The 24,322-nt window shown below is 41.6% G+C and overlaps 4 protein-coding genes across 8 annotated transcripts in view; 1 reads left to right on the top strand and 3 right to left on the bottom strand.

Annotated features, from left to right (window-relative positions):
* Nucleotides 1–1,084: 1,084 nt before the first annotated feature.
* smpd1 (sphingomyelin phosphodiesterase 1) lies at nucleotides 1,085–5,927 on the bottom strand. Its single transcript, XM_027016153.3, has 6 exons — nucleotides 5,273–5,927; nucleotides 4,140–4,915; nucleotides 3,700–3,871; nucleotides 2,951–3,027; nucleotides 2,476–2,621; nucleotides 1,085–2,348 (listed from the first exon to the last, which is right to left on the bottom strand). The coding sequence occupies exons 1-6, from the start codon at nucleotides 5,486–5,488 to the stop codon at nucleotides 1,921–1,923; spliced, it is 1,815 nt and encodes a 604-aa protein (XP_026871954.2). The 5' UTR covers nucleotides 5,489–5,927; the 3' UTR covers nucleotides 1,085–1,920.
* Nucleotides 5,928–6,669: 742 nt separating this feature from the next.
* vaspa (vasodilator stimulated phosphoprotein a) lies at nucleotides 6,670–16,783 on the bottom strand. 2 transcript variants are annotated; one of them, XM_027016122.3, is made up of 13 exons: nucleotides 16,626–16,783; nucleotides 12,737–12,908; nucleotides 11,055–11,220; nucleotides 10,791–10,848; nucleotides 10,061–10,382; nucleotides 9,351–9,496; nucleotides 9,159–9,204; nucleotides 9,008–9,041; nucleotides 8,783–8,834; nucleotides 8,519–8,581; nucleotides 7,774–7,843; nucleotides 7,599–7,656; nucleotides 6,670–7,483 (listed from the first exon to the last, which is right to left on the bottom strand). In XM_027016122.3, the coding sequence occupies exons 1-13, from the start codon at nucleotides 16,628–16,630 to the stop codon at nucleotides 7,446–7,448; spliced, it is 1,230 nt and encodes a 409-aa protein (XP_026871923.2). In that variant the 5' UTR covers nucleotides 16,631–16,783; the 3' UTR covers nucleotides 6,670–7,445. The 2 variants fall into 2 exon arrangements, with proteins under 2 accessions (XP_026871923.2, XP_026871924.2); XM_027016123.3 differs by lacking the exon at nucleotides 8,519–8,581.
* A 5,017-nt stretch (nucleotides 16,784–21,800) lies between these two features.
* On the top strand, nucleotides 21,801–22,493 carry zgc:171929 (putative transcription factor Ovo-like 1). The gene is made up of 2 exons (XM_027016115.3): nucleotides 21,801–21,930; nucleotides 22,186–22,493. The coding sequence occupies exons 1-2, from the start codon at nucleotides 21,816–21,818 to the stop codon at nucleotides 22,491–22,493; spliced, it is 423 nt and encodes a 140-aa protein (XP_026871916.2). The 5' UTR covers nucleotides 21,801–21,815.
* A 560-nt stretch (nucleotides 22,494–23,053) lies between these two features.
* dmpk (DM1 protein kinase) overlaps nucleotides 23,054–24,322 on the bottom strand; it is a 10,994-nt gene continuing 9,725 nt past the window's right edge. For 2 of the 4 annotated variants that reach the window (XM_027016154.3, XM_081702583.1), the window contains exons 13-15: nucleotides 24,287–24,322; nucleotides 23,982–24,062; nucleotides 23,054–23,886 (exon numbers count right to left, since the gene is read on the bottom strand). The exon at nucleotides 24,287–24,322 is cut by the window's right edge and continues 17 nt beyond it. In XM_027016154.3, coding sequence (XP_026871955.3) covers nucleotides 23,785–23,886; nucleotides 23,982–24,062; nucleotides 24,287–24,322 — 219 coding nt within the window. In that variant the 3' untranslated portion in view covers nucleotides 23,054–23,784. Of the gene's footprint in view, nucleotides 23,887–23,981; nucleotides 24,063–24,286 lie in introns of those variants that run through there. The other 2 variants (XM_027016155.3, XR_014118695.1) reach the window with 2 other exon arrangements.

Genomic DNA, 24,322 nt, shown 5'->3' with positions numbered 1-24,322 from the left:
AGATGAAAATAGACAATTTACTGATAACTATTATGGCATGAAGAACAGCAGTACACAGAATGGAGTCAAACTGTATCTAAATTCTGTATAACATTAGAATTATTCTCAACTAGGCAGCCTTACGTATGATGTACTTGGTAAAATCCAGACTTGAATATTTGAATATTGTCAGTCTTTGCAGCAAGTTCTGGGCTAGGAGACAAATTAAGCAATTCATAGTTAAAATTCCTACAGTAAAATGTTCCAGAAAATTAGGTAATCAATGGATTAAACTTATAATTGCACTAAATAAATAAAAATATTATCTTAATATATTATTAAGTTCTCAATATAAATATGACTACAAACCATGATGGTAAATAACAGTGTGCATCATACATCAAATGTCACCATCGCAATCAATTGTAGTTTAATAGCCTCTTTGATTGTGAAAAACTCAACAGCATGTAAAAATCACACAACCCACATGTTGTGTGCACACCTGACCAGGTGGGGCATGAAGATCATCTAGCTCACAACAGTAGTCATCTTTTCAACCAAACCGCGAGCATCATAATAACAAATATTTACTTTTCATGCAAGTTCTTTGATTCAAATTAGCTTTCTTCTGTGTTACTCCTGGATGAATGTATGTCCTGGGACAAATAAATGTGATGGTGTGTGCATTCCCAGCTTTTTCATTAAAGATCAACCACCTTCTGGTTTTGATACACTGATTAGACTCAGTGAAATGATAAAATATGTTTTTAATGTGTAGTAGTCCACTGACTTTCCTGTGGAAGAATAATGAACTATGTCTCCATTAAAGATTTATCTACTGCCCCCTTGTGGCAGTGAATGTCTGCAAGAGACTAACAGTATTGCATGTGCTCACACCAGTCTTATGGCCTGTGTTTGGGGTAGGGTAAACAGACCTCGTTGTTTGGAATTGTAAACTCTTTTATTAAGAGGGATCAGTACTCAATGTCTTGGAATCTCAGTGGGTGTATTACCTATGCTGACATGTTCAATGGACATGGTCTGTCATCTGTACCTATTGGATCTCGAAATAGAAATGTATGCAAAACAGTAGTAACTTCAAAAATGAATGGCAAAACTTAATTTATTGCATCATTGATTCAAAATCTACACCACATAAATCAAGTTGTAACACATACGGTGGATTGACACAAACCAAAAAGGCAATGGGCTCTTCCACCCACGCTCACGTTCCACAAAACAAGTGTGAGTGCACAAAGGGCCAGTTTTAATCCATATAGGAGCTTCTAAATTGTGCAATGTGGGACAAACATTCCACTGTTGAGCAAGATCCAAATTTACACTTCGAAATTTCAACTACATTCTTGAAAGTAAGCAGCTTACCCTAAAAGAGTACTTTCACAATATCAGTACAAATGATAAAAGTAACAGAATTAGGCAAAGGACCACAGTCCAAATCCTATCACTCCATGAACAGACGCTCTACATCAGCACTGTGAGTGTGAGAAAGAAAACAGCTACATAGCATGTCCTTTTACATATACTTTTATTCTGAGCCCCCTCCTATACATCTCCAAGATATATTCTCATTCTTAAATTTAAAGTGATTTTTGTATTTTAAATTCATTACTTCAAAAATTCATTGCTACTTAGCCATGTAATGAAGGTGTTGATTAGATTTGCTTATACTTGAGACATTCTAATTCAGTAGGTAGGCAAATGGTAAATTAGGTAAATCAGTGAGTTGGATGTTCTCTGGACATCAGTCATCATGACCTCAAAATGCTCATAAATGCTACACACTTCAGAAAGCTCAAAGCAACGTCTTAGTGAGGTTCTCTTTTTTTCTAAAGCACACAAAAATGCCCATTCTGTGACATGACTGGCTGTGCAGAGCTTCACCAATGCTAGCTGAGGGCCTCTTGTCTCCAGGCAGGCTAATCAGCACAGGGACTTTCTGACTGATCGCACCGCCCGTCCTCCAGCTGCGCCTAGGAGGTCACACTGCTTCAGCAGGTCGTAACGGCCGCTGCGCAGGAAGCAGATTATCATGCTTTTACACGTGCCCTGGCATGACTCCGACATGTGTCCTTTGTGCCTGAAGTACCAGAAGTGCTGGAAGAGGTGGTCGTTGGTCAGGAAGGCTTGGGTCAGGGCAGCCCAGTCGGAAGGGAGCAATGCAGGCCCGCCGTAGACCTCAGAGGCCCGGTACAGCAGTGTCCAGGCCGGGTTTGGGTCGGGGTTGGTGAACGACGAGGAGCCATCCCCATAACCGTTGGCCAAAGTGAGGTTGAGGATGAATGTATCGTGATCTAGGACAAGACGACTACTGCCGTTGTAGTTACCATCAATGTAGTACACACGGTATCCTACAAAATGATAAAAGATGAAAACAAAACTGTAAAAATGTTTGGAGGTTTGAGTAAGCACGCATCCACAATCAAAAGTGTGACCACTGAAAAACCTTGTTCAAGGCCACCTGTGTGTTGGTCATACCGGGATTTAGGTCAATGAAAGTGGTAACACTTGGGGCAATGTAAGCCACACCCACTGGCCGAGTCATCGTTTCTTCATCATAAAACATCTGAAATTCATCAAGGTGTGTGTGCCCAAAAAACTGGCCTGTTATAGTGCTCTCATACCTGGTAGAAATAAAACACACCAGTTCAAGAGTTGAGACCAATAAAATTAAGGAATCATTAATCACAGCCATATTCACTAATCCAACAGAACAAATAGAAACCTGGGACTCCAGACACGAACCGTCGTGTCTGTGATGTGTTAGGATCATATATATCAATATAGCATCATCCTGAAACAGTAAAGTCACATTCCTCCCTGACAGGGAACTGCAATAAGGAAGCAACTATAAACTCCATGCACTTGGGTTACTGCCGAAAGTCAAAAGCCAGTGCTCACCGAGCCAGGCCGTTATCAGTCGGTCACTAACAGTGCCAGGTTGAGTACTGACCTGTTAACTATGTGATAGTAGTTCCAACTCCAGCTGCTCAGACAGAGGCCTGGGGGGATGTGGCCAATTATATGAACCTTTCAAAGGAGAGAGGAAAGTTTTAACAAAGATGTTACACTGCAAATAAATGAGTAAATGCGAGCTACTAAAACTGTACATGCACATCCCCTTCCGTTTAATATACCATACAGAAAATGCTCCGCATCCTCAAAAGGCATTGCTCACTTCCCAAAGTAAACAACTTACTGCAAACGCTGGCTTGACTTTGTAATGTCTGACAATTACTCTGTCAGGATCAGGTGTGTGTAAAATTAGGGAATCACATCATCATTACTGATGCTCTGAACCCTTGCCTGAATGTTTGTATGTATTTATTTGTTTGACTACTAATACCTACAGTTGTAATTCAGTCAGTGGGTGAAGTACCTACTTAATACCTACAGATAGCAGTATGTGTGAGTTTATATAATAGTAGAATTACTGTACTGGAAAATCCAAAATGAAACATTCGGTACTGGCTTATGGCTTGTATCAGTACTTTTTCAAGTTTATTATTGAAGTTTATCATGCATCATGGTACAGCTAATTGTGGCACATGAATCATGATGAAAATCACATTGAACTAGTTGGAAACACCCATTACATCATTCAGGATATTCACTGTCTAGACACTAACCGCCTCGCATTTGAGAGAAATATTCACTGGGAGCAGAGCTGAGGCTGTTAGCCCTAGGACGTAGCCACTCTACCTTCTCGCCCATGTTCTCAGCTTCCTGCAAGATGTGTACAAGCCACTGCAGCTGGTTGGCTGGGTCTGTGGAGTTCACCATTAACCAGTAGTTCTCTCTCGCACAGAAATTCATGTTTAGGGACACCACCCGAAGACCTGGCTGCACTTGAGCTGTGTAGAATCCTCCTTGCCTGGCACATACATAAGTTAGGCTTAGGTTTGGATCGAAGACGTGGGTATTCCTTGCTGGTGTGGCAAGGCAATGAACTGTAAACAAAATCATTAACTCAAGCACAGGCTTTAAGTATATGTGTTATTTTTACATAAAGGAAAGTCTATCCAAGTGGTTTATCAAATGGCTACCACAATTATAAAACAAAAATAAGTAAATAAGACACACAAGTTCTGACAGTTTGCCCAATGTCAGCAACGAAACAACAGTGACTGCAGTGTGTATACCGTAGGGTCAGAAGTGCTTGTGCTGGCAACCAGGGAGACCACTCTTCTGCCATGGTGTCATACAGCCAGTGGGAGGAGCGATTCCCATGCACAAACGGAGGCGGGAAACTGTTAACTGGGGTGCTCTCATGGTTGCCCACAGCTGGGTACACGGCAATGCCCGCTCCAAGGTACTTGCGGACCAGCCTGGAGATGGTGGTCAGCTCATTGAGCTGCTGCACCCGTGTTTGGGACCACACGTTGTGCGCAGGGATGTCTCCAGTCCAGTAAACCCAATCCCATGGCCCTGCCTTGGCTACATTCTGCAGGAGGTTTTCTATGGTATGCAGAGGGATGTCACAATTACTGTAGGTGCCCCAGTAGCCTGCACCTCGCTGCCTCCAGCTCGCCTTGCTGGACCCTTTCCTGCAGCACAAAGGTTCTTTGCAGTTAGCTGAACTGTCCATGGAGTACTCCGCATCCCAGTGGATGTCGGTGAGGAACAGCACCCTGCTCCGAGGGGAGCCAGGCTTCGGCGGCTTGGGGGGCATGACTGGAGGCTTGGGGACCCGGGGCAAGGTGACATTCCAGGGAGCATAGATGTCAAAATGGCCACAATTGGGTCCCAGCAGTAAGGCACAGGCCTCTGAGGGCCAGAGAAAAGACTCCTGGAGCGCACGGATGAAGTCATCACGGAAGAGCTCTGTAATCTCCATGCATACTTTTTCCTCTGACAAGTGTAAATGAATGCAGGCCTCACCAATGGCATGAGCCACATGTTCTGTATTCGTGTCACTCTGAGAATTTACATGTCCATTGGAAAAGAAGATTAAACATTTGGTATAAACAGGGTTTTGTAATACACATTTACACAGGTACCCATATTCAGAGGGCCAAGTTTGCACCCAGTAAAAACTAAACAAGCTTCCTGTTTGAAAAGTGATGTGAAAAGTGATGTGCCCCAAAATAGCAAGAGCATATTACTTCTTTAAAATGCCTCACACTATTTGCTACAATAAACATGCTAATATTTAGCAAATGCTATTCTCAGCGTTAGTTAGTTAACATAACTGTTTTTGTCTGTTTGTTTGTTTTAGGTGTTTTGTGCAATATTAATATTTTGTGTGATATACGTAGAGCAGCCTGTTTCTTACCAAAAGAGCAATGTCCACAACGGTGAAGAGGACTTTGCACAACTGACAACTTACGTTGTGCCAGCTAAAACGAACACGAAAATATTCTATCGGAGCTCTCACTTCGGATATGTCCGTCCCATCTGGAAGAGGATACGACGTCCCAAACGATGCGAGAAACAACATAAATACTAGGATCACATAGACAGCTGTCAGCCTGAACGCTGAAAACGCCATCGTGGCAATGATAGGCAAAATCTCGATGCTCCGCTTCTGCCGCTGAACTGTTCAGTACAACATCATGCTGAAGAAACCCCAGGACACTGAAGAGTTGATCGAGGTGTTGTCTGTTCAGTCGAGTCCTCGATACGTGACGCAAAACTAACACTTGCAGTTGACACAGGAAGCCGTCAAGACACCAAATATCCTTGTTTTCTTTTTCTATCAGTCTACGATGAACGGCCAAGGGCAGTGGCAGAAACGGGGCACTGAATGACCCCCTAAATGACTCCAAAATGCTATATTTCCTTACCTATAGCTAGCTGTCTGCCAAGCGTTTAACAACAACTTTGTCATGTTACAGCTTCGCTCACGGTCCGGTTCCTGATCCCGAGCGTCAGCTGACTGATCACCTGACTTGGTATTTCCTGGCGTGTGATCGTACCTTTTAGAAATGCCGTGTCCTGTTTTGAGTCATCTCTTAAAGGCTTTAATGAATTTGAACATAGTCGACTTCGATTATGTCTTGATTTTTGAAGCGCTGACACTGTCGCAGTCATGCCAAAGCGGATGTAAGTATTTGCGCAGCATTTAAAGGTGTTTGTACAAGCTGCAAACCCGCAAGTTCCTCCATCAGTCCGCACTTACTGGTGCTGGCCGTAACAGGCTAGTTAATTAAATAGGGAACAGGCCAAGGCTGAATAAACTAGCGAACCCCCCCGCAATAATAGCGATAAAAACGCAAACAATGAACCTGTTTTAAAGAATTTATTTTTCGCAATATGTAACAGGAGATTGCATAAAAAATTGTTCATTTTATATCTGTCTGTTTGTAATTTAAATTAGCACACTGAGGTATTTGGTAAGGCTCTGCAAGTAATGTTTTTTAACCCCAAATTATTGGAACGGCCTACTCACAAAAAACCTCCGAAGACTATTCTTCCTGACCTTCAATTCGGTTTTTGTCCGAAAGATGGCGGTCGTTAAGAGGATTTTCAAGAGCTAATAAATATGAACATTGCATCGAGATTATAACTTAACTGGACTGGATGAACACTGGCTTCCTCATTTGTATAAAGAATACGTGTAGCAATTCTCCTCAAATGTACTAACAGCATGGGATAGTTGTTGCTTAAAAGCAAATACTGTCAGTATGTTGCTCATCCGGAAGTTGAAAAAGAATAAACAGACTCAAAAGCTGGTATAAACAGTGGCTGTATTTTCAGAACAGTGAATGTCAATACCATACAAATGGCAATTTGTCTAAACTCGGGCAAATAAAGATAGGCCAGGCAAAAAGCCCTGTTAAACAATCATTTCACCAGAGTAAGACAATATTTACAAACCACTTTCGCTGTGAAAATATAAAGGGCACAAGAAGTAAAGAGAAACAGAACTCTAGCCTGAGAAGCAATCACAATGGGTCACAAGAAATGTAAAAATGAAATACATATATATAAAAATAATGCATAAACTTGCATCTGTTGATCCCTGAGTAAAACACTTACCCGCAAATACTTTTCACCAGGAAAAGTATTCAGTTTCAAACACATATAATACACTACTGAGATAAAGTAATTTCAATGTAGTAATTTAAATGTGTTGACTTTAATATTGTTCTTTATTGTCCTTTGACATATGGCATATGGTTATTATAATGTTCTGCTATGATGGGATGATCTGTAATATGTCTGCAGATAAAAAGAAAACATCAGGAAATGCAGAAAGATGAGAAGATATCAGAGAGCTTTAGAGAAATAAGAGCTTCCACAGAAAAAGCACAACAGAATAGCAGAAAAGGAAAAAATATGCACTTTTGAAGGGATCTGCATTTTTTGTTTGCACCACACTGTTTGGACTGAGAGAGAGACACTAGCAACAAGCTACATTCCATTTCTGGTTTGTTCGGGCAACCTTCAGATTGACTTTTTTTCCTGTTGCACTGCAAAGCATGAGCTGTTTTCATGTGATGCCGCTAGGGGGAGCTCCTCTTTTGCAGCTCTTCGATCAAGGCTGTTGGAGAGAGAGCCAAAATCCAGTTAATTAATAATAAATAAATAAAAAGATATGTGGCAAAGTGCTTTCAGATGTCAGAGGAAAATCTACGGCTCAGAGTTAAAGGACTGACCTCCAATAATGTCATCTTTCACTTTCTGCAGTTCCTTGCGCATCTCCTCCAGTATTTCCTGTAGTCACACAAAAGGATCATGTGTGAAAGTAACTTTGGACATTTACAGACAATAAGGCACCATGTTGCCTCTTCCATAATTGATGCTGACAGGAGCAGTGAGAGAGTCTCTGACCTGTTTTAATTTCTCCGAATCGAAGCTTTCTTTGGGGGCTGTGTCACTTGCGCTGCTGGCAGGCCTTACCCTGGTAGGGGGGAGTGAATGGCAGTCAGTCGGGCTCTGTTCGAGCAACACATTTTTGAAGTGGAATGCACTTCACAGAGACAGTATGACTTGACTCTCTTCATAAGCGCAGAAACCATGGTAACACCAGAAGCATGAATATCGCTTTTCTGAAAGAGACTAAACAAAATTCCACCATCCATCTGTCCGTGTTGGTGTACTGGGCTCCAAGAAAGAACTTATTAAGCTCGTAAAGAAACAAACTATGAGACTCAAGACCAGTAGCAGAGGGGCAGATGTCACACAGGCAGTGTGCAGTGCACAGACAGAGCAGAGGACCCATTAGCAATAACTCTTTTGTCCACTGGATAAACCCTATAGCCACTGAGTTTAAATCCAAAGACATCAAACACATTCAGGCTCAAAATATAAACCTAAGTCAGTGCTACATATTTCTAAAAGGCAGAGGTGAAACAAGCTGTTTCAAGTTGCTCATTGTGAAGCTAAGTATGAGAATGTGACAGTGAACATTTAGATAGGTGAACACAAGCACCACACCTGCAGCAGTGTGTAGGATAGCCAAGCATGTACGCGCACACACACACACACGCACACACATACATACATACATACATACATACATATATATATATATATATATATATGCACACAACACACTCTTCAGAAGTAAAACTACCTGGTCAGTGAAGCTGGCGCTGTGGTTGGGCTCTTCTCAAGGCCCTTAGGGGTGCAATTAGTTCTGTATGGAACAACAGTGCTCTTTAATTCTGTTCATGCAACCAACTCTGTTCTTACTGCAACAAACTCTGCTCTTACTCCCTGCAACTGTTTGCTATCACTCTAGCTACTTTTTGCTTTTTCATGCTGTACTCTGTGCTCTCTGGTGAGGAACAGGGAAATGGACTCCACACAGTGAAAAAGACAAGTGTGCAAATTTTACCGGATGGAGCCAGACTTCTCCCATGGCTTTTTGGTGGTCTCTGGTGTTCTATCTGGAAACAAAATAAAAAGGCTAAAATTAGATTAGAGGTCATTGAAATGAGTGAAAAGAATCAATGTGAGACAAAAAATGTGAGATAAAATAAATCGTCGGGGGGGGGGGGGGTTTATGAGACAGGTTGTTAGGCTAGTAGAGAGCGATTTCCAGTCTGCTCATGACTCTGACCTCCTGATTTGGAATCTGAGGATGCTGAGTCATCCTGTAGACAACAGCAGAAATGCTGGTTAGCTTCCTACCTTACCTCACATTAAAATGGACTGTGCACTGTGCCTAAAGTGAGGTATTAGTCTGAAAAGAGCTATTTCAACAACATTACATTATTTTCTTCTTTTTTCACCACTGGATTATCTGTAGCTTTTCGTCTGTAACAGAAAGAGACGGATTGCCATCAATATATATATACAAAATGTAAATCAAATTAGGTTAATTTTATATTAAACAAAATCTTTATAATACCTATTATTATGATGATGATGATACAACATGAACCAGCTAGCTGTATACTAACCTTTTTGCAAGCAGTGCACTCATCTCTCCCATCAAGCCTCCACCTCCTCCACCTCCACCTCCTCCTCCACCTCCTCCACCTCCTCCTCCACCTCCTGAGCTCTGGGGGCTCTCTCTTGGAGCTGGAGCTGCAGCCCCACTCTCATCCTACACGCACAGAACAGAGAAGCCTATTACAATCACTCACATTCACAGCCCTTTCCTTATTAAGACATTCCACACCTATTCAAGACTTTTTCCAGGTTGCTTTTTTAACACTCTGGAATATTTGTTCATTTTTCCTGCTATTCATAAAAAAATCCTGAAATGTGAGATGCATTAGAAAGAGCAACAATTTATAACTAAGGCAACATTAGAATCTTAGCATGTCTACTCTATATTATTTTGACAAATGAATTAAAACAATTTTCTGAATTTCCCAAGTCTGGGGATAAGTGAATTTAAATGCAATACTATTTCCCAGTCTTTCCAAGCATTGTGCAGGAATGCTGCCATTATTGTCATATGTAACATACTTTCATTACTCCTGTTCCAACATGTTCAGCATTTCAACACATTCACTGCTCCCCTGTCCCACTGATTTACACTCAGCCCTACAAGCCCCACTGCAACAACCGTACATTTTCGGTAACCTACGACACGCTTCATCAACTCTGACTCTGTGGATAGTTGCACTCATATTAGTGTATAGTCATATCACAACGTTGTCACCTTGGCCACTTTGCGGAGTTTAGCACCAGAAAGCGCTGAAGCCAGTCCTCCATCTCCACCTCCACCTCCAAAACCTCCCCCTCCTCCCGAAGGTGGTGGTGGTGGGGCAGGAGGAGCCCCACCAGTTGGAGGGGGTGGGGGAGGAGGTGCAGGAGGAGGCGGGGGCCCAGGTGCAGATGGAACTCCAGCAGGAGCTGGCGGTGCAGCTACGACGGGGGGTGGAGCAGGCGCAGGGGGTGGAGCAGCCGCCTGCCTCTGCCTCTCCAGCTCCTGCCTCTCCAGCTCCTGCCTCTCCATCTCCTGCCTCTCTCGCTCCTGCATTCTGAGTGAAACACAAAGAGATATTGGACAATGCTTTCAGTAGTATAAGAGGCAGTAAATGGGTTACATTTTATAGTATGATTCTTCTACCATTATATGGTATCTCTGTAATATATTAACCAAAGTATTACTTTAGAATACTAAACAACTATACAAACTATACAAGCCAACAAAATCTTCAGCAGTTTTACAACGTGTCCGGGAATGTATTTGAATACATACTGCTTAACCAGGCAGTCATTAAAAAAGAGAATACAGAAAGGACTAGAGTGTCCACAGTATTTTGTTCTGAGCTCATTCTAAGCCACATATGCAGGCAGGATATCAGATGAGTGAGCAGTGGTGAGCTGAGCAAGTGTGCGCAGTGGTGAGCTGAGCAAGTGTGCGCAGGCACTGCATGTAGGCATACCTTTGCTGCTCCTCAAGGCTTGGTCCATTATAGGCAGGCTTGGGGGGACCTGCCATACCTTTAAAAAACAGAATGATAATCCCTTAACAACAACCCTACAACTAGAGCCGGTAAATAATCCATGTTCAGTGAAGCTGTCCATAACTCACAAACTTAGCAAGAAACAGGAAAAAAGGCAGTGATCACACACACACAAAGACATTTTATCATAAAAGTGTGCAGTGAGTGGGTGTAATAGTGACTATAGTGTCACGTTCACCTCACCGCTGAGCACATCCAGGGCTTGTAGCATGGTGGTAGCAAACTGCATAGCTTCCTCCCTACTGCTGAAGTTCAGACCCCACACCTGTCGAGTGTCACGCCACTGGTGGAAGTTTGGGGTGGCCTGGTTGTACTTTATACCCTTCATAAGTGGGCAGTTAATGACCACCTGAAACAAGGGACACTTTATGTGCATTTCTCAATTAAAAAAAAAGATTTCATCTCTCTCTCAAATTAGCAACAGCCAGTTCCTATCGTATTCCACCACCATCCCTTTAGTGTCTGCTCATCAGATGCTGCCATATAGAGGCTGCCAATGTTTCTTTCAGGGTGAAGTACTGTGGAACAGGTCAGTCTGTTTAGAGCTGAGTGGTGGACCATTTACCCATCCGGACACCGGCGGGCATATGTGTAATGTGGTCAGAATAGAGTGAAAACACTGGGTTTTCCCTCTAAATAATAATTAAGTCTATTGAATGCGTGATCCATGGCTGTAGTGTAGAATGGTATCCAAAGAGCAAATGTTTGCACTGGGAGCACCCATAGAGGAGTGAGCAAGTAGGTAAACACTGATCTCTTATCAGTACGTCTTGCCTGTTTAATATCCAGCACAGAAGAGTAAGTGCAGCAAAGCATGTACATTCCTGCCCTGAGAATTTTGCCTACTTCTAAGCAAGTGCTTCCAAATGAAGCAGCACACTACTGCCACACTTCTACCTGCAGTGGTACTGCAGACCATGGAAGTTTCATTTCGTCTCAAGGTAACTGCAAGATGTGTTGCTGTGCCAATAGGGTCTACAGATTGAGCTGCTCAGTCACACATTTGTACACACATTTTATCATTTGGTTGTTGATAAAGTTCTTGGCAGACAGTAGTGGGCAGCACAGTGAATAAGAGCTGAGGCAAACACACAGGAAATGACACAGACAGCAAACTGTGAGACCGACATCGTTCTGACTAAACCACGATGTGGAGTCAAGATGGCAGTCTGCTTTACGTTTTCCCATGCATACACAAATGCATACATGCACATATCTATTGTTCGTCCACAACACAAAGTATAGAACAAAGGTAGTGCTAAACAGGCTTGTGAAACTATCACTTTGCTCTAAGACCCAGGGTTTTTATAGATGTCCACAAAACTACCAAAGCTGACCACTAAAATAGGCAGTGAAACATTCTGGTCTTTCCCTGAAACACTGCAATCATGCAAGAAACAGAATATAATAAAGAAACATTCACATTAGAGAAGAGCCTAAAGAACACCTGTCATATCTGATATTATTCCAATTTAATATCAATATAATGGCTAGCATGCAGAAAATGCAGCAGAAATGAACTATATAAAATCTTAAATAGGTAGTGTGAATATATAACCACTATACAATTACTTGGCAAATGCTTGTTTTTTATATCCCTTCATGCTTTTGCTTTTACACCTTTCTTTGGTAACACTTTCATCATTTTAATTTCATATTATAGAGTAGGTATGTGTAGTAGGGTATAATTGTTTCTCAAGAATGAAACACACTTAAGAACGATGCATAGTCCAAATCCTTCACTTCATAGACACATCCCGAATCTTTAGCCCCCACCATACACATTCAATGGCAGACAGTTACACCGCTCAACCGAAGCATATCTGTTCACAGCTCTGAGCTTGCATGTAAGTCTTGCTACGTACCTGCTGATCAGCCTGCAGTTTGCGGCCCACCACTCTGAAGCTGTTGTTGCTGGGGTTGTGGAAGATGTAGACCCTGCTGAGGGACTGGGCTCCAGTGCCGGCGGGGACCCACCGCTTACTGGTGTCATCATACATCATGACGGTGGCCCGTGCCTGACATAGGCTCACCTCACTGCACACAGGGCAGACAAGGTGGGCCAATAATACAGGCACTAACCATGCAAACTGTGGAATGTAATCTAGGATGAACATGTCTAGGATGAACGTGTCTCCGAGAAAAGGTGTGAGGCTAAACTAGATGTATTGGAGGCACTATTTTCAACTGGCCTGAAACATGAAGGATATCTTCACACTTAACAATGACTCACAGACTTTGCCAACAGCACATTTCAGAGTGAACATACAACCAGAGGGAATCAAAAAAACGTTCTTTAGTGGGCACAACTTGTACCACAACCAAGCATGCGCGCACATGCCCCCACGTACAGTCACACACATGCACACACACCTACGGGAAAAAGGATGAGGATGTAGAAGCACCTTTCCCCCTTCCTCTGCACTTGTCTTAACTGCAATACTGCACACACTCACTTCCGTTAACACGATGGTCTAATTCTAAACAGAAACCAGAACTACAAAATAAGGACTAACCTTTGACTAAGAACAATGACATAAGGCATACAGCACACAATCAAGAAACACAAATGGGTTTCAGCTAACTTAAACCTCTGGCCTCTAAGCATCTGACTGCTTAGCCTTAGCCAAGCTAAAAGAGGATATGAAAGACCAATTATGGGGAAGTTCTGAAGAGGTGAAATTAGTGCATGCTGTGTTCTCACAGCAGTATGCGAGGTGAGAATAGAAAGAAACACTGATGTCCACCAGCTTCCTGCAGTAGAAGCGAGTTCCTCTTTTATCCACACATAAATGACATTAAAATACTTCCTATGGATCTATGACTACTGGTTCAGTCTAACCAACTTCAATGCAGAGACGGAACTTGTGGTTCACTGCACACACTCACATGCTCACTCAAACACACGTCTGGAAAAGGGTGTACAGAACTCTTCTCTTGTTGTAATTGTTAAATCTGATTGTGTCACTCACATATTCCACATTGTCTACTCCTTCCACTGTGTGGTTGGTATTAGAGTAACTTGTTTAGCTATTATTATGCTAAAATATTTATCAAAACAGCTTAGAAAAAAGGTTTAGAGTTAGTTTTACAGCAGCAGGTTTGGTAAGAGGGTTAGGATTAAGCTGTCAGGGTATAAAGAGAAGACTGTAGCAGTAAGAAGGGGTAATGAGTTTGTGCACTGTCAAATGATGACTCATGCATGTGAAGGCAACTTCCTTTTAAATAATAGAAAATCAAGATGAAAATAAAAAACAAATGTAGGCCTTGATAGTTAGCAGCTGCATACACACATATATGCACATACTTGCACTTACACACACACACACACACACACACACACACACACACACACACACACACACACACACACACACACACACACACACACACACACACACACACACACACACACACACAGACAGAGAGACAGACACACACACAGAAGTAGTTAGATTTTCCTGCATTTTAGAATTCACTTATATCCAGTCATATTGTGGTAAATGTCTTATTGCTATTAGTGCCTAGGCTTTTTTAAACAGTGACATTGTTCTACAGGCTCTATTTATAAACAAGATACCAGTAGATATAGACCACAAAAGCTAGCCTCCAAAAATAAAGATGGAGGTCCTTTTAATAAAATGTCATGCATTCTCACAGCCCATGGTTTAGCACTACATAGACTGTAGATACTACCTGGTTTGGTAGATACTATCTGGTTTGGTTAGCACTTCTGCTGGTGTTATTATTCTTGAGAGATAAAAGGTAGCTGTTCAAAGCCAAATGTTTTTTACATCATTATCCATCCCAATTATGGTTATAATACATCAATATAGCAGCACTCAGCTGTGGGGAAAGCATCATTTTAATGTATGGACATGTTTCTATGATTTCTATGTAAAGTATCATCAATGGAGGATACTTGGGTATTGGATTAGAACAGCTTTAAGAAGGCGAAGTGACTACTGTTGATTTCAAATGTAATACACTCAGAGTCGGGGCCATAACCAAGATAACAATTTGTACTGAGGTCCATTCTGTAGAACTGTGACTTACTTGACAAACTTCTAAACCACACTATAGATGTGTATGCATGGTACTGCATGTTCCTTTATTGGTAACTTGTTTTCACTATAATGTCCATAATGTACATTTAATTCTTCATACCAGTCTTACTCCTTCAACTTTTAAACATGGAAAATGAAATTATGTAGGAGTACTTATTTTTTGTTCTTTTTACATTTTCTATCACTCTACTTATCAATAAAGTGTTACTTTTACATAAACAGCTATGGTTTAGGTTGGACTGCTTAATTTTATAGTAGTATTTCACTTTAATTTGTTAAATAACTACTTATTTAGCTTTAATTAATTATACCAAAAATATTGTAATGTGATGATACAGGCTGAAATCTACACTTAAAAATCGACAACTTAACAGCAATGTTGTTGACAATATTTTAGTTTATACCAACTAAATTTGCGTTATAGTGTTATTCAGCCAACCTCTGAGATTTTATGTCTCTCTCTCTTTGTATTTGTAAAGTCGTCAGGTCTCAAAACTCCTTAAAGAAACGAAAGGTGTTGGTGGAGTGCTCATTAATAAGAGTATCAGCCCAAACCACACATTTCTGTTTACGTTAATAAACACTAGTTGACGTCTATTACAATTCAGCGTTTGACTATACATGCCATTCTGAGAGGGAAATATTGTATACCATTAGGTTCCTTCTAGTTGAACAGCTGAGTTTATGAGAAAGTTCATCACTATTGCTAGCCTGAGGTCAGTGGAGAACCAGTCGTGTCACTGCTGTGTATGTGGTTTTACGCAATGAAGCACATCGTCAAAACGTCGCTGTTTCCACATTCAATTTCATAATTGATGAAAGAAAACACTTCCAGAAATGACCGAGGTTAACTCCTAGGTGTTCTCATAGCTAGTACGGTCCTGAATACATACTTTCCCAATGTACAGGTATGCGTTTCAGATTTCGTACATATGTACTTAGATCTGGCAAACCATTTTAAAAATCAGGAGCATTTGTAAAATCGCACTAACCTCAGAATCAGACACAACTGAAAGACTTCCCACCACAGTCTATACAGTTATGCGCTCATTTCCGCAAGACAGTTATACTGTGAGGAAATGCTTAGGCTAAACGTACTGAAATCGGGCCTGCTCTTCAGTGTCGGAGCTGTGCGCATCCCCGTGTCACTGACTGAAATGTGGTTGTCGTGCACAGCGAACACGCGAACGCGCATCCTGAAAAAACCGCGCTTACAGGCATGCAGCCTGCAATGACATGCCCACTGATGTCTGCTTGTGGAACAGGGGAGATAGTCGACCGCTCTATGAGCGGTCTCTCAGCTGATAAACTGCAGTAGTTAGAAACGATGAACAAAGGAAATGTTTCTTAAGCAAAAGTCTTTTCGTCATTGGAGTAATTACAAAATTATTCTCAGTGTATAAATAAAAACCAATGTGCGAGTGAGTATTAAACTTGAGTCGACGTGCAGTAATAATCTTTGAGAAATGTTAACTTTAATGCTGCAACTTTTAGCAATACTTTTTGCATTCAATGTTTATACTTTATTCCTCTTTCGCCCAACAATAGTTCCACAATTATATCAGTCGCAATATTAGGAATTAGGTTAGGGCACACAAGCTAAAGGTCAAGGTTTAAAACTTTAAGCATAACATTTCCTATGGCAAAACGTAGACTCGTGCGACGGACAAAGTGCTGGCGGTCTTACCTCATTTTTATGAGATAAACCTTTGCCTCCCGTTGCAATAAAACAAGCCGATTTCAGCATAAAATCATTTGAGCTCGATGGCGAAGTGTTCTGAGGCATCCGCTTCTGGCGGTTGTTGAGAACAATCTCACAGTTTCCTGGTTTACAAACACAAGAGCGACGTAAAACGCTGCATTACGGATGAGTGTAGCACGGACCTCTCGAATATTTCTTTATTGCCACCAATATATCGGCATAGAAACTGATCGGAGATCGGCTTTTTTCATTCACTAATATAAAATAATAGTTATACAGGTAGGCTACATTAATTTGTCTCCCTTCTTTACAGTATCCCAAAGCTTTTTATTAGCTTTTAAGAACTGAGTCTAAAGTCCTAGTTTATAGAGTGGACAAAAGAAACCACATATTAGCATTTTTCTTTTTCTTTTTTTTTGCAAAATATGTTAGATTTGCTTTCTTCTGTAATACTAATCTTTCATGTATTCTCAATGTCTGATTATAAAACATTCATCAGGAATGACACTGTTTAAGGCAGCCACTATTACATTAGTGTAGGGTACCAACCAAGGTTTAAAAGCTATTAACTTTCTATAAACAAAAGCTTGCATACTGTAGAGCGTATCTTAATCGTACAGCTGATACAGTGTTGGCTGTCTTGACGAGAGGAACAGGTGAGTCTAACCTCGACTCAGTCTTGACCTCTTGTGGACATTTGAAGTATTACCCTACAATGTAAACCCAGGGCTGGTTACAGTAGTCAGAAAATAACGCCGCAGCATTGTGCTAATGTGAATAAAATAAATCATTGATTTAATTCAAGTCCCTTTTTAAAATTTAACACAATAATAAAGAAAATAGTTGTTTGTGAGAGTTTGTTTTCTTCATACCAGATAGACCAAGAATAATGCAGTCAAGGCATCACAAGTCATGGTTTGTTTAATCAGATTTTATTTAAGATTTATTTAGATACAATTTTTAAATATGCAGTCTATTTGACAAAAGTAAGGTCTGTTCAAAATGACACATGTTTGTGAATCGCTGCACACATAAGCACAGTGTTTTTATGGATATTTTTGATAAAGTTATTGATCTGGTATATAACGAGTCGTCGTGCACTTCCATTTCCATTTTGCTATAAAAACTGCATTTCCATCTGAGCGATCGTGCCATCACATGTAGCCACACGAGTCAAGTAGGCAGGTGTGTACACATACACGTAACTGTCATGTTTGTGCACAATTACAGTAATTACAGTAAAGTAGTGTCCGCGGAGTGACATTCTTTAACAAAAGAGATTGCACCAAGCCCAAAATCAAAAGCCACCACGCATGCCCATGTCACAATACATTTAAAGCACTCTGGCATGGTGGTGAGTCCCTAAAAATAACAGTCCAAGTCAGGCTGTGAAAGTCCCGTGTTACAGAGAGACTTTATTTGGTAAGGCTGTCGTTTCTTTTATCTTGTCATTGAGCATGGAACATAAAAGATGCCAAACTCTTTTCTGCGCCCTCTGGGTGTGGTTCACGTTTGAAAAATGGGATCATTTAAAAGTCAAAAACGGCACCCTCCCTCCTGTTTGAGCTGGTCACAGATTAAATAGCTATGCAAAGATTTAGAGTGCAGTAGTGTGCTGATTGTTTATGTGTTGACAGTATCTGCTTTACATGGCATGCCCATTGAAAATAAGTGAATAAAACCCTTCTACATTTAGAGTGAAAAATAACATTTTGATTGGCCTTTGTCACATCTAAAAAATGTTCCATCAAAAGATTAGCTTATTAGAGTAAGGAGTTTATTTCCACAAGTTTGTGTCGATCTTCCTCTTTCTCTGTCTCAGGCTACTTGCAGTAGGACAGTATTTGCATACAGTTAGAGAGCATCTCTGGATACCAGTGAGTGTACTGTACTATACTCCATGGTCAAGGACACAAGCCTACACAAATCACAGAGAAAATGCTGATTCTCCCTAGGAAAACAAAAACCTACATTGAGCTGGACTGAAGCAACAGAAATAAGAATTGCAATATGTGTAGCTGGAATTTACATATGTGCGTGTGTAAAACCTTTTGACGTCTCATTTGCCATGATATGGCAAGTAATTTCCAAGCAGGGGTAAGTTTATCGGTATTAAAAAGGTCATTTATGTTTGTAAAAATATTTGAGTAAGTTAGATGTCATATAAATAGCTGTATTCAAATTTTCTTGATATAATCATAATTTTGTATGGCTATTGGTGTTATTAAGGATCCATAATTTGTGGCTAGTGTAAAATAATACAAACACAGTTTTATTTATTCTACTTAGATTTATTTTTCTTTTCTTATATTGCTATTGATAAGTCAACAAAACAAATATATAAGTCACTTTGGCAAGGAAAGCCTTTTTATCCCAACAGGTATCAAGGGAATTTGAATCTGTCAGATCATGCTATCATAGCCCCTTCAACATGCTTCACAGGACCACATGTTAAGTGCTGCTTTGTTTGTTCAGAGACATCTGCAGAACCGTACCTGTCCTAGCAGTGTTCTTCATCCTGCAAGGTTTTTCATCCCTTCAGGGTTCTTCATCATGCCAGGGTTCTATGTCATTTGAAGATTATGCAACATACTTTCACGCTGATCTTCGACACCTTGCTTTATTTTTATTTTTTATTTGATAGGGCAGGCCAAATATACACCTGAATTGTCCAGGACACGTGACTGTACTTATCTTTTAATGAAGCTGTTGTCTGAGAGTCATTTTAGTTCATTATCCTTTTTCATCAATCACTTTGACTGATGTAATCATTTGTGCAATAAAGATAGGCAATGTAAAATGTCTGTATTGTTGGTTAAATAAATCTCTATTACCATGATTTACATGAAATTAGATGATATTTTCCAAAGGCTTCACAAACCTTTTCTCAGAATGGTATCTTGAAAGACAAGATAATAGTTTAATAAGGTCAAAGCTTTGTTTGAAAGTGATTCAGTTTAAAAGTGACGCCACTGAACTATGTACAATTCTACAGCTTATTAATTTTATTCACTTGAGTAGACAGTATAAAAGTCAAACAGTACAGTTCATAGGAACTTTTAACTACTGTCAGGCATGTTCTGATATTTATGAGAGAATGAGAGAGAAACGGTTTGCATACTGGCTGCACAGCACTGATGCACATTTATTTGCCAGTCAGAGTCTAGTGTAATGAGCCTAATGCGCACATCTGCCAGCTCTTAGCTCTGCAGAGCATATGACTATTCAATGCTTATATAATAGAATTTAAAAAGATAATAGAACTAAATTCATTCTGGCAATGAAATTCTGAACACCTGTTCGGACCCAGCAGCCATGCCGCCTGACGCAGAAACAATATTCAATCCTTCTGCAACAAAAACGAAGGCCACCTGGAAAGAGGAGAGATGGTTGCATTCACTCCCCTAAACGGGGCTAGTTAACAGATAGCAAACAGTACCAAGAAAGATTTGAATGGCCTTTGTCTGAGCTTAGGCAGTTCAAACCCAACAGACAATTGTGTAGAGTGGGGAAGAAAAGCCAAATTTTACTAGCAGTCCAAGCAATGCGTGCTCCTGTTAGCCATACCGGGCCCTCTGTGCCGGCAGGGCCCATGGGCCATTTGCATGGAAGGTCCAGTTGAATGAAGGGACCAGATTCTCACTGCCTGGCATGCAAAACCAGCACGGCAGCAGTTAACACACACTCGTGCAAACGCTCGCACACAGGTGTGTGTGTGCCTCTGTGGCCTACAGAGGTATGGAAATGAGCACTGAGATTTGCGCTTTCTAACCACCGAAACAGGGTATAGGGGTCAGAGCCGGCTAGGACACAAATACATTTGCACAGGAGGACCATTAGCGAAACACTGATTGGCTGTGACCAGAGAGAGGCAGAGTTTATGTTTGATGGCTGTGTTAGGATAGATGGTAATGTGTCAGTAGGTTTGGTACTGAGGCAATGTTCTGAGTTAATATTGGTAGTAAAGCTACTTAGGCAGTCAGCTTGGATCAAACTTTTAGTTTATAAGGAGCGTGGGGTCCAGCTCTAAAGATGCCACGGTCGTTCCTGGTGAGGAGGAAGCACACAGCAGTTGCATGGAGATGGAGTGACACCCAGAACTTACCCTGGATCAGTCTTACCGCACCAGGTACTTTTGCACTTTAGATTAAACAGCTTTAACTGCTCTAAGATAACATCTCAACATATTCATGCTTGAAGTACTTTAATCATGCTTGAAATACTTTAATCGAGGGACAGGTGAAGTTAATATGTCAGATTAATTTATTTTAATTTATGTCAGTGTGTTGAAAAGAATTTAATTCCATTGATTTTGACCCACTTTTCCAAAGACCCTTGGTGTAAAGATGATCTTAATGGTGCAGCTACAACTTTTAAGATACACTATTTGCCCGCTTTCCTGAGAACATGTGGAAAATATACCCTGAAATATAGTTCTGCGAATATTTGTGCTGATTTACTTTTAAAAGATTGATCATTTAAATTTTAATCTCTGGGTAATTTTTCAGATTTAAAAAAAGGTCTTGTTTCATGTTATATTACACAAATTCCAACACTTTCAAGCTGAATATCTACCTGCAGTATTTCAGAACTTTCTTCACTACTGCATTACTTTTACATTATCTTACTACTCTATGGGAAGCACGAGCACTTATTTACATAACTAATTGGCAGAAATTCTGAAGCAGCAAAGTGGTTTAAGAGTTTTCTGTGTGAAGAGTATTGAAGTTACTTATGTGTCCTTTTTCTCTCACACTCTTCCAGCAGCAGCAGCCGCTGTAGTAGTAAAAGCGCCGGTCAGCTCTGCTCTGGAGTCAGTGCAGACAACAAGCAGTTTGCATTCTAGACCATCATGCACACCCAGCAGCTCTGACCTGGAGTCAGCATACATATCCTGCGATACTGACACACGAACAGTGAGTGCCCGACAGTTCTGCCCTCAACAGGTCCATCAGGCTCCCTTCCAGCCTGTTCCCACCCCAGCAACGTCCTCACCCTCCAGAGCCAAGGTAGCTACACAGACAACATGGACCCCACTGGCCCCACTTACCTGAGCTGGACATGCCGGCTCATGTCCTCTCTCTCCTCTCTCTCTGTATCTGTCTGCAGGCCCTGCCGCCCAGCTCCGCGGACTTCCAATGTCCCATGTGTCATAAGGTTTTCCCCCTGCAGCGCATGCTGACACGCCACCTGAAGTGTCACAGCCTCATCAAGAGGCACCCGTGCAGGTACTGCGGCAAGGGCTTCAATGACACCTTCGACCTGAAGAGGCACATGCGCACGCACACAGGTGACCACACCCTACATCCACATGACTCAACCCAGTCCTCATGGCGCTTTGGATCTCAGCTCCCTCCATGCCTGAATCCAGCCATTAAGAATATCGTAAATTTAGCACAGGTGTACTGGGATCTGGGTTAGAGCAGACGTGTGGACCATGTGGTGGGACAGGGTTGAGAATCGCTGCCCTACATTACACACCGGGTGCAAAGTTCAGTGCTGGCGGGAAGTCTCCCGTTTCTCACCCGTCCGACCCTCCGGTCAGGTATCCGACCCTACAGGTGTGACCTGTGCGAGAAGGCGTTCACACAGCGCTGTTCGCTGGAGTCGCATCTGCGTAAGATCCATGGCGTGCGGCAGCAGTACGCCTATCGCCAGCGGCGCTCCAAGATCTTTGTGTGCGAGGACTGTGGCTACACCTCCAGCCGGCCTGACGACTACTTCCTGCACGTGCGCCAGCGGCACCCGGACAGCCCCGCCCTGCGCCGCTACTACCGCAAGCACCTGCAGGAGACGCCCGGCCAGCCACGCATCTCGCCCTTCATGCTTTACCCTGCCGCCTTTTACATATGAAGCCTAGCAGCTGTTGCCCTGGACATCTGCCACCTGATATTTGCGGACATGGGTTCCAGCCTGGGCAGGCTCGGATACCGCCATAGACATGCTGAGGCGTGTGCTGGGGAACACTGTGGTAAATGGTTTTATAAATTAAGACCCCCTTTGTGAGGTTTTGGGATGATTAGTGTATTTTAGTATTTTACATCATATTGGTAGATGTAAGTTGCTTCCCAGAGTATCAGAAAGAAATGAATACATTACATACATTTTATCTGTGTAGTGATGTCGCCTTCATCTCAGTAATGATGTGCACATTATAATTTAAGATCAGTTGTAGCCTGTGCTGTTATTGTGATGTTAAACTCTTTTTGCATTTATATTTGTATATTTGTTAAAATATGCTTGCATTTTAATTAAGTTCTTGTCAACTTGTGAGATTATTTCAAATATTTAATAGACTCCCCATCTGCCAACCCCTAATTTCTGTTCAGTATACCCTAACTAACCTGCCTGTGAAATTCACCATAACGTAAGTTAAACTTTCACTTCTCTTTAAAATAAGATACATCCACATATTTGCAATTGATCTATTACACTTTAATTAAAGTACAAACCAATAATGCGTTTACCATGACATTAAGTTACTCACTCAAGCATTTTAGGCTCAAATATAAATCAATAGCCCTGTAATAAATATTTGTTATTCACCAAAAACTATGGTTTTATGTGAAATACATTTCAATACATTTCTTCATAAAAATATAATACCAGCTCTATAAAGAATAAAACTGTAATATATTATCTTTTGAGTACATAGTGGAGTACACTCAGAATCCAGTGGTCATTCTCTGTGTGCTTGTTTGTGGTTGTCTGTAAGTGAAGCTAACATTGTGTGTGGTATTGTCCACTTTCCACTTTCATACTCTGAGTTATCTGATGTTGCTCATTTACAATACATTACAGAAAGGATTTAGTGCAGAAAAAAAGGAGTATCAAATAGGCAGAGAGACCATACACCCATTTACACCATAAGCGCATTTACGAACGGAAGTGTTCGCCTTACAAAAAACCCAAACCAACAGGCAAAGTCGTATACAGGAAAGTCTTACAAAGTATGCTTACTGGTTACTGAGCCCTGTAACTACCAGTTGCAGACACAGTACTCCTGAATATCATTATCACCAACTGAGGGGGCACATATCAGCAGTGTGACTCTCGGAAAGGCGAGAGAGTATGGAAAGTGGTGCTAGAGAATCTGATTGCAGCGCTGGGGCACATGCAGCCGATCCTTCTCATGCAGTGCGGCTCAAGAGAGCTCAGAGCTGCAATTGCGTTGCCACATCTGGAGCTCTCCGCCCTCAGCACACACCAGCAGATACGACTCACACTTCACCTTTGGCCAGTGCACCTAAGAGATGGACAGAGACAGGGGGGCACTTGATGGTGGGCAAACGTGAGCTGCACCAACATAAGCGCCCCTGACCCCCCCTGAGAGGTACTCACACTCACCCTGTGGAAGAGCAGCAGGTGGCGCAGCAGAGGCGTTACTAGCGGGTAATGGCAGGCAGGGGGCACCGCTGAGCTCTGCAAAGGTACCAGCTCAGTCAACAAAAAAGCAGCGTGCCGTTCTGCAGCCGTGCAAACCACATTGAGCACAGAATGGGAATGGCCGCAGTGCTGGTAGTCATTTTGTTCATTTTGCGATCGCAATTCTGCCAGATTTAGGCAGCATGGTAGTATTTTATGCTGGTATTTTACTTATCCCACAGACTCAGAGATAAACAGAGTGTGCCAAAAGACGTGCTTACATCCTTCACACAGCAGGCAGGCAGAAAGGCAGGCGA

The sequence above is a fragment of the Electrophorus electricus genome, chromosome 19 (genome assembly GCF_041902795.1).
Source record: "Electrophorus electricus isolate QZ-2024a chromosome 19, ASM4190279v1, whole genome shotgun sequence".
Classification (NCBI taxonomy): Eukaryota; Metazoa; Chordata; class Actinopteri; order Gymnotiformes; family Gymnotidae; genus Electrophorus; species Electrophorus electricus.
This window is presented reverse-complemented; position numbering and strand designations above follow the sequence as displayed.

What these genes read in the sequence shown, in the direction of transcription:
- smpd1 (XM_027016153.3), bottom strand. Translation starts at nt 5,488, where the DNA reads ATGGCGTTTTCAGCGTTCAGGCTGACAGCTGTCTATGTGATCCTAGTA. An exon ending in CTGAGAACATGGGCGAGAAG is followed by an intron (nt 3,028 to 3,699) that starts GTAGAGTGGCTA and finishes CTCCTTTGAAAG; the next exon opens with GTTCATATAATTGGCCACAT. An exon ending in TACTATCACATAGTTAACAG is followed by an intron (nt 2,622 to 2,950) that starts GTCAGTACTCAA and finishes TATTTCTACCAG; the next exon opens with GTATGAGAGCACTATAACAG.
- zgc:171929 (XM_027016115.3), top strand. Translation starts at nt 21,816, where the DNA reads ATGCTGACACGCCACCTGAAGTGTCACAGCCTCATCAAGAGGCACCCG. An exon ending in GCACATGCGCACGCACACAG is followed by an intron (nt 21,931 to 22,185) that starts GTGACCACACCC and finishes CCCTCCGGTCAG; the next exon opens with GTATCCGACCCTACAGGTGT.
- vaspa (XM_027016122.3), bottom strand. An exon ending in AGTGCACTGCTTGCAAAAAG is followed by an intron (nt 9,205 to 9,350) that starts GTTAGTATACAG and finishes TTTCTGTTACAG; the next exon opens with ACGAAAAGCTACAGATAATC. An exon ending in GCGCCAGCTTCACTGACCAG is followed by an intron (nt 7,844 to 8,518) that starts GTAGTTTTACTT and finishes CCCCCCTACCAG; the next exon opens with GGTAAGGCCTGCCAGCAGCG.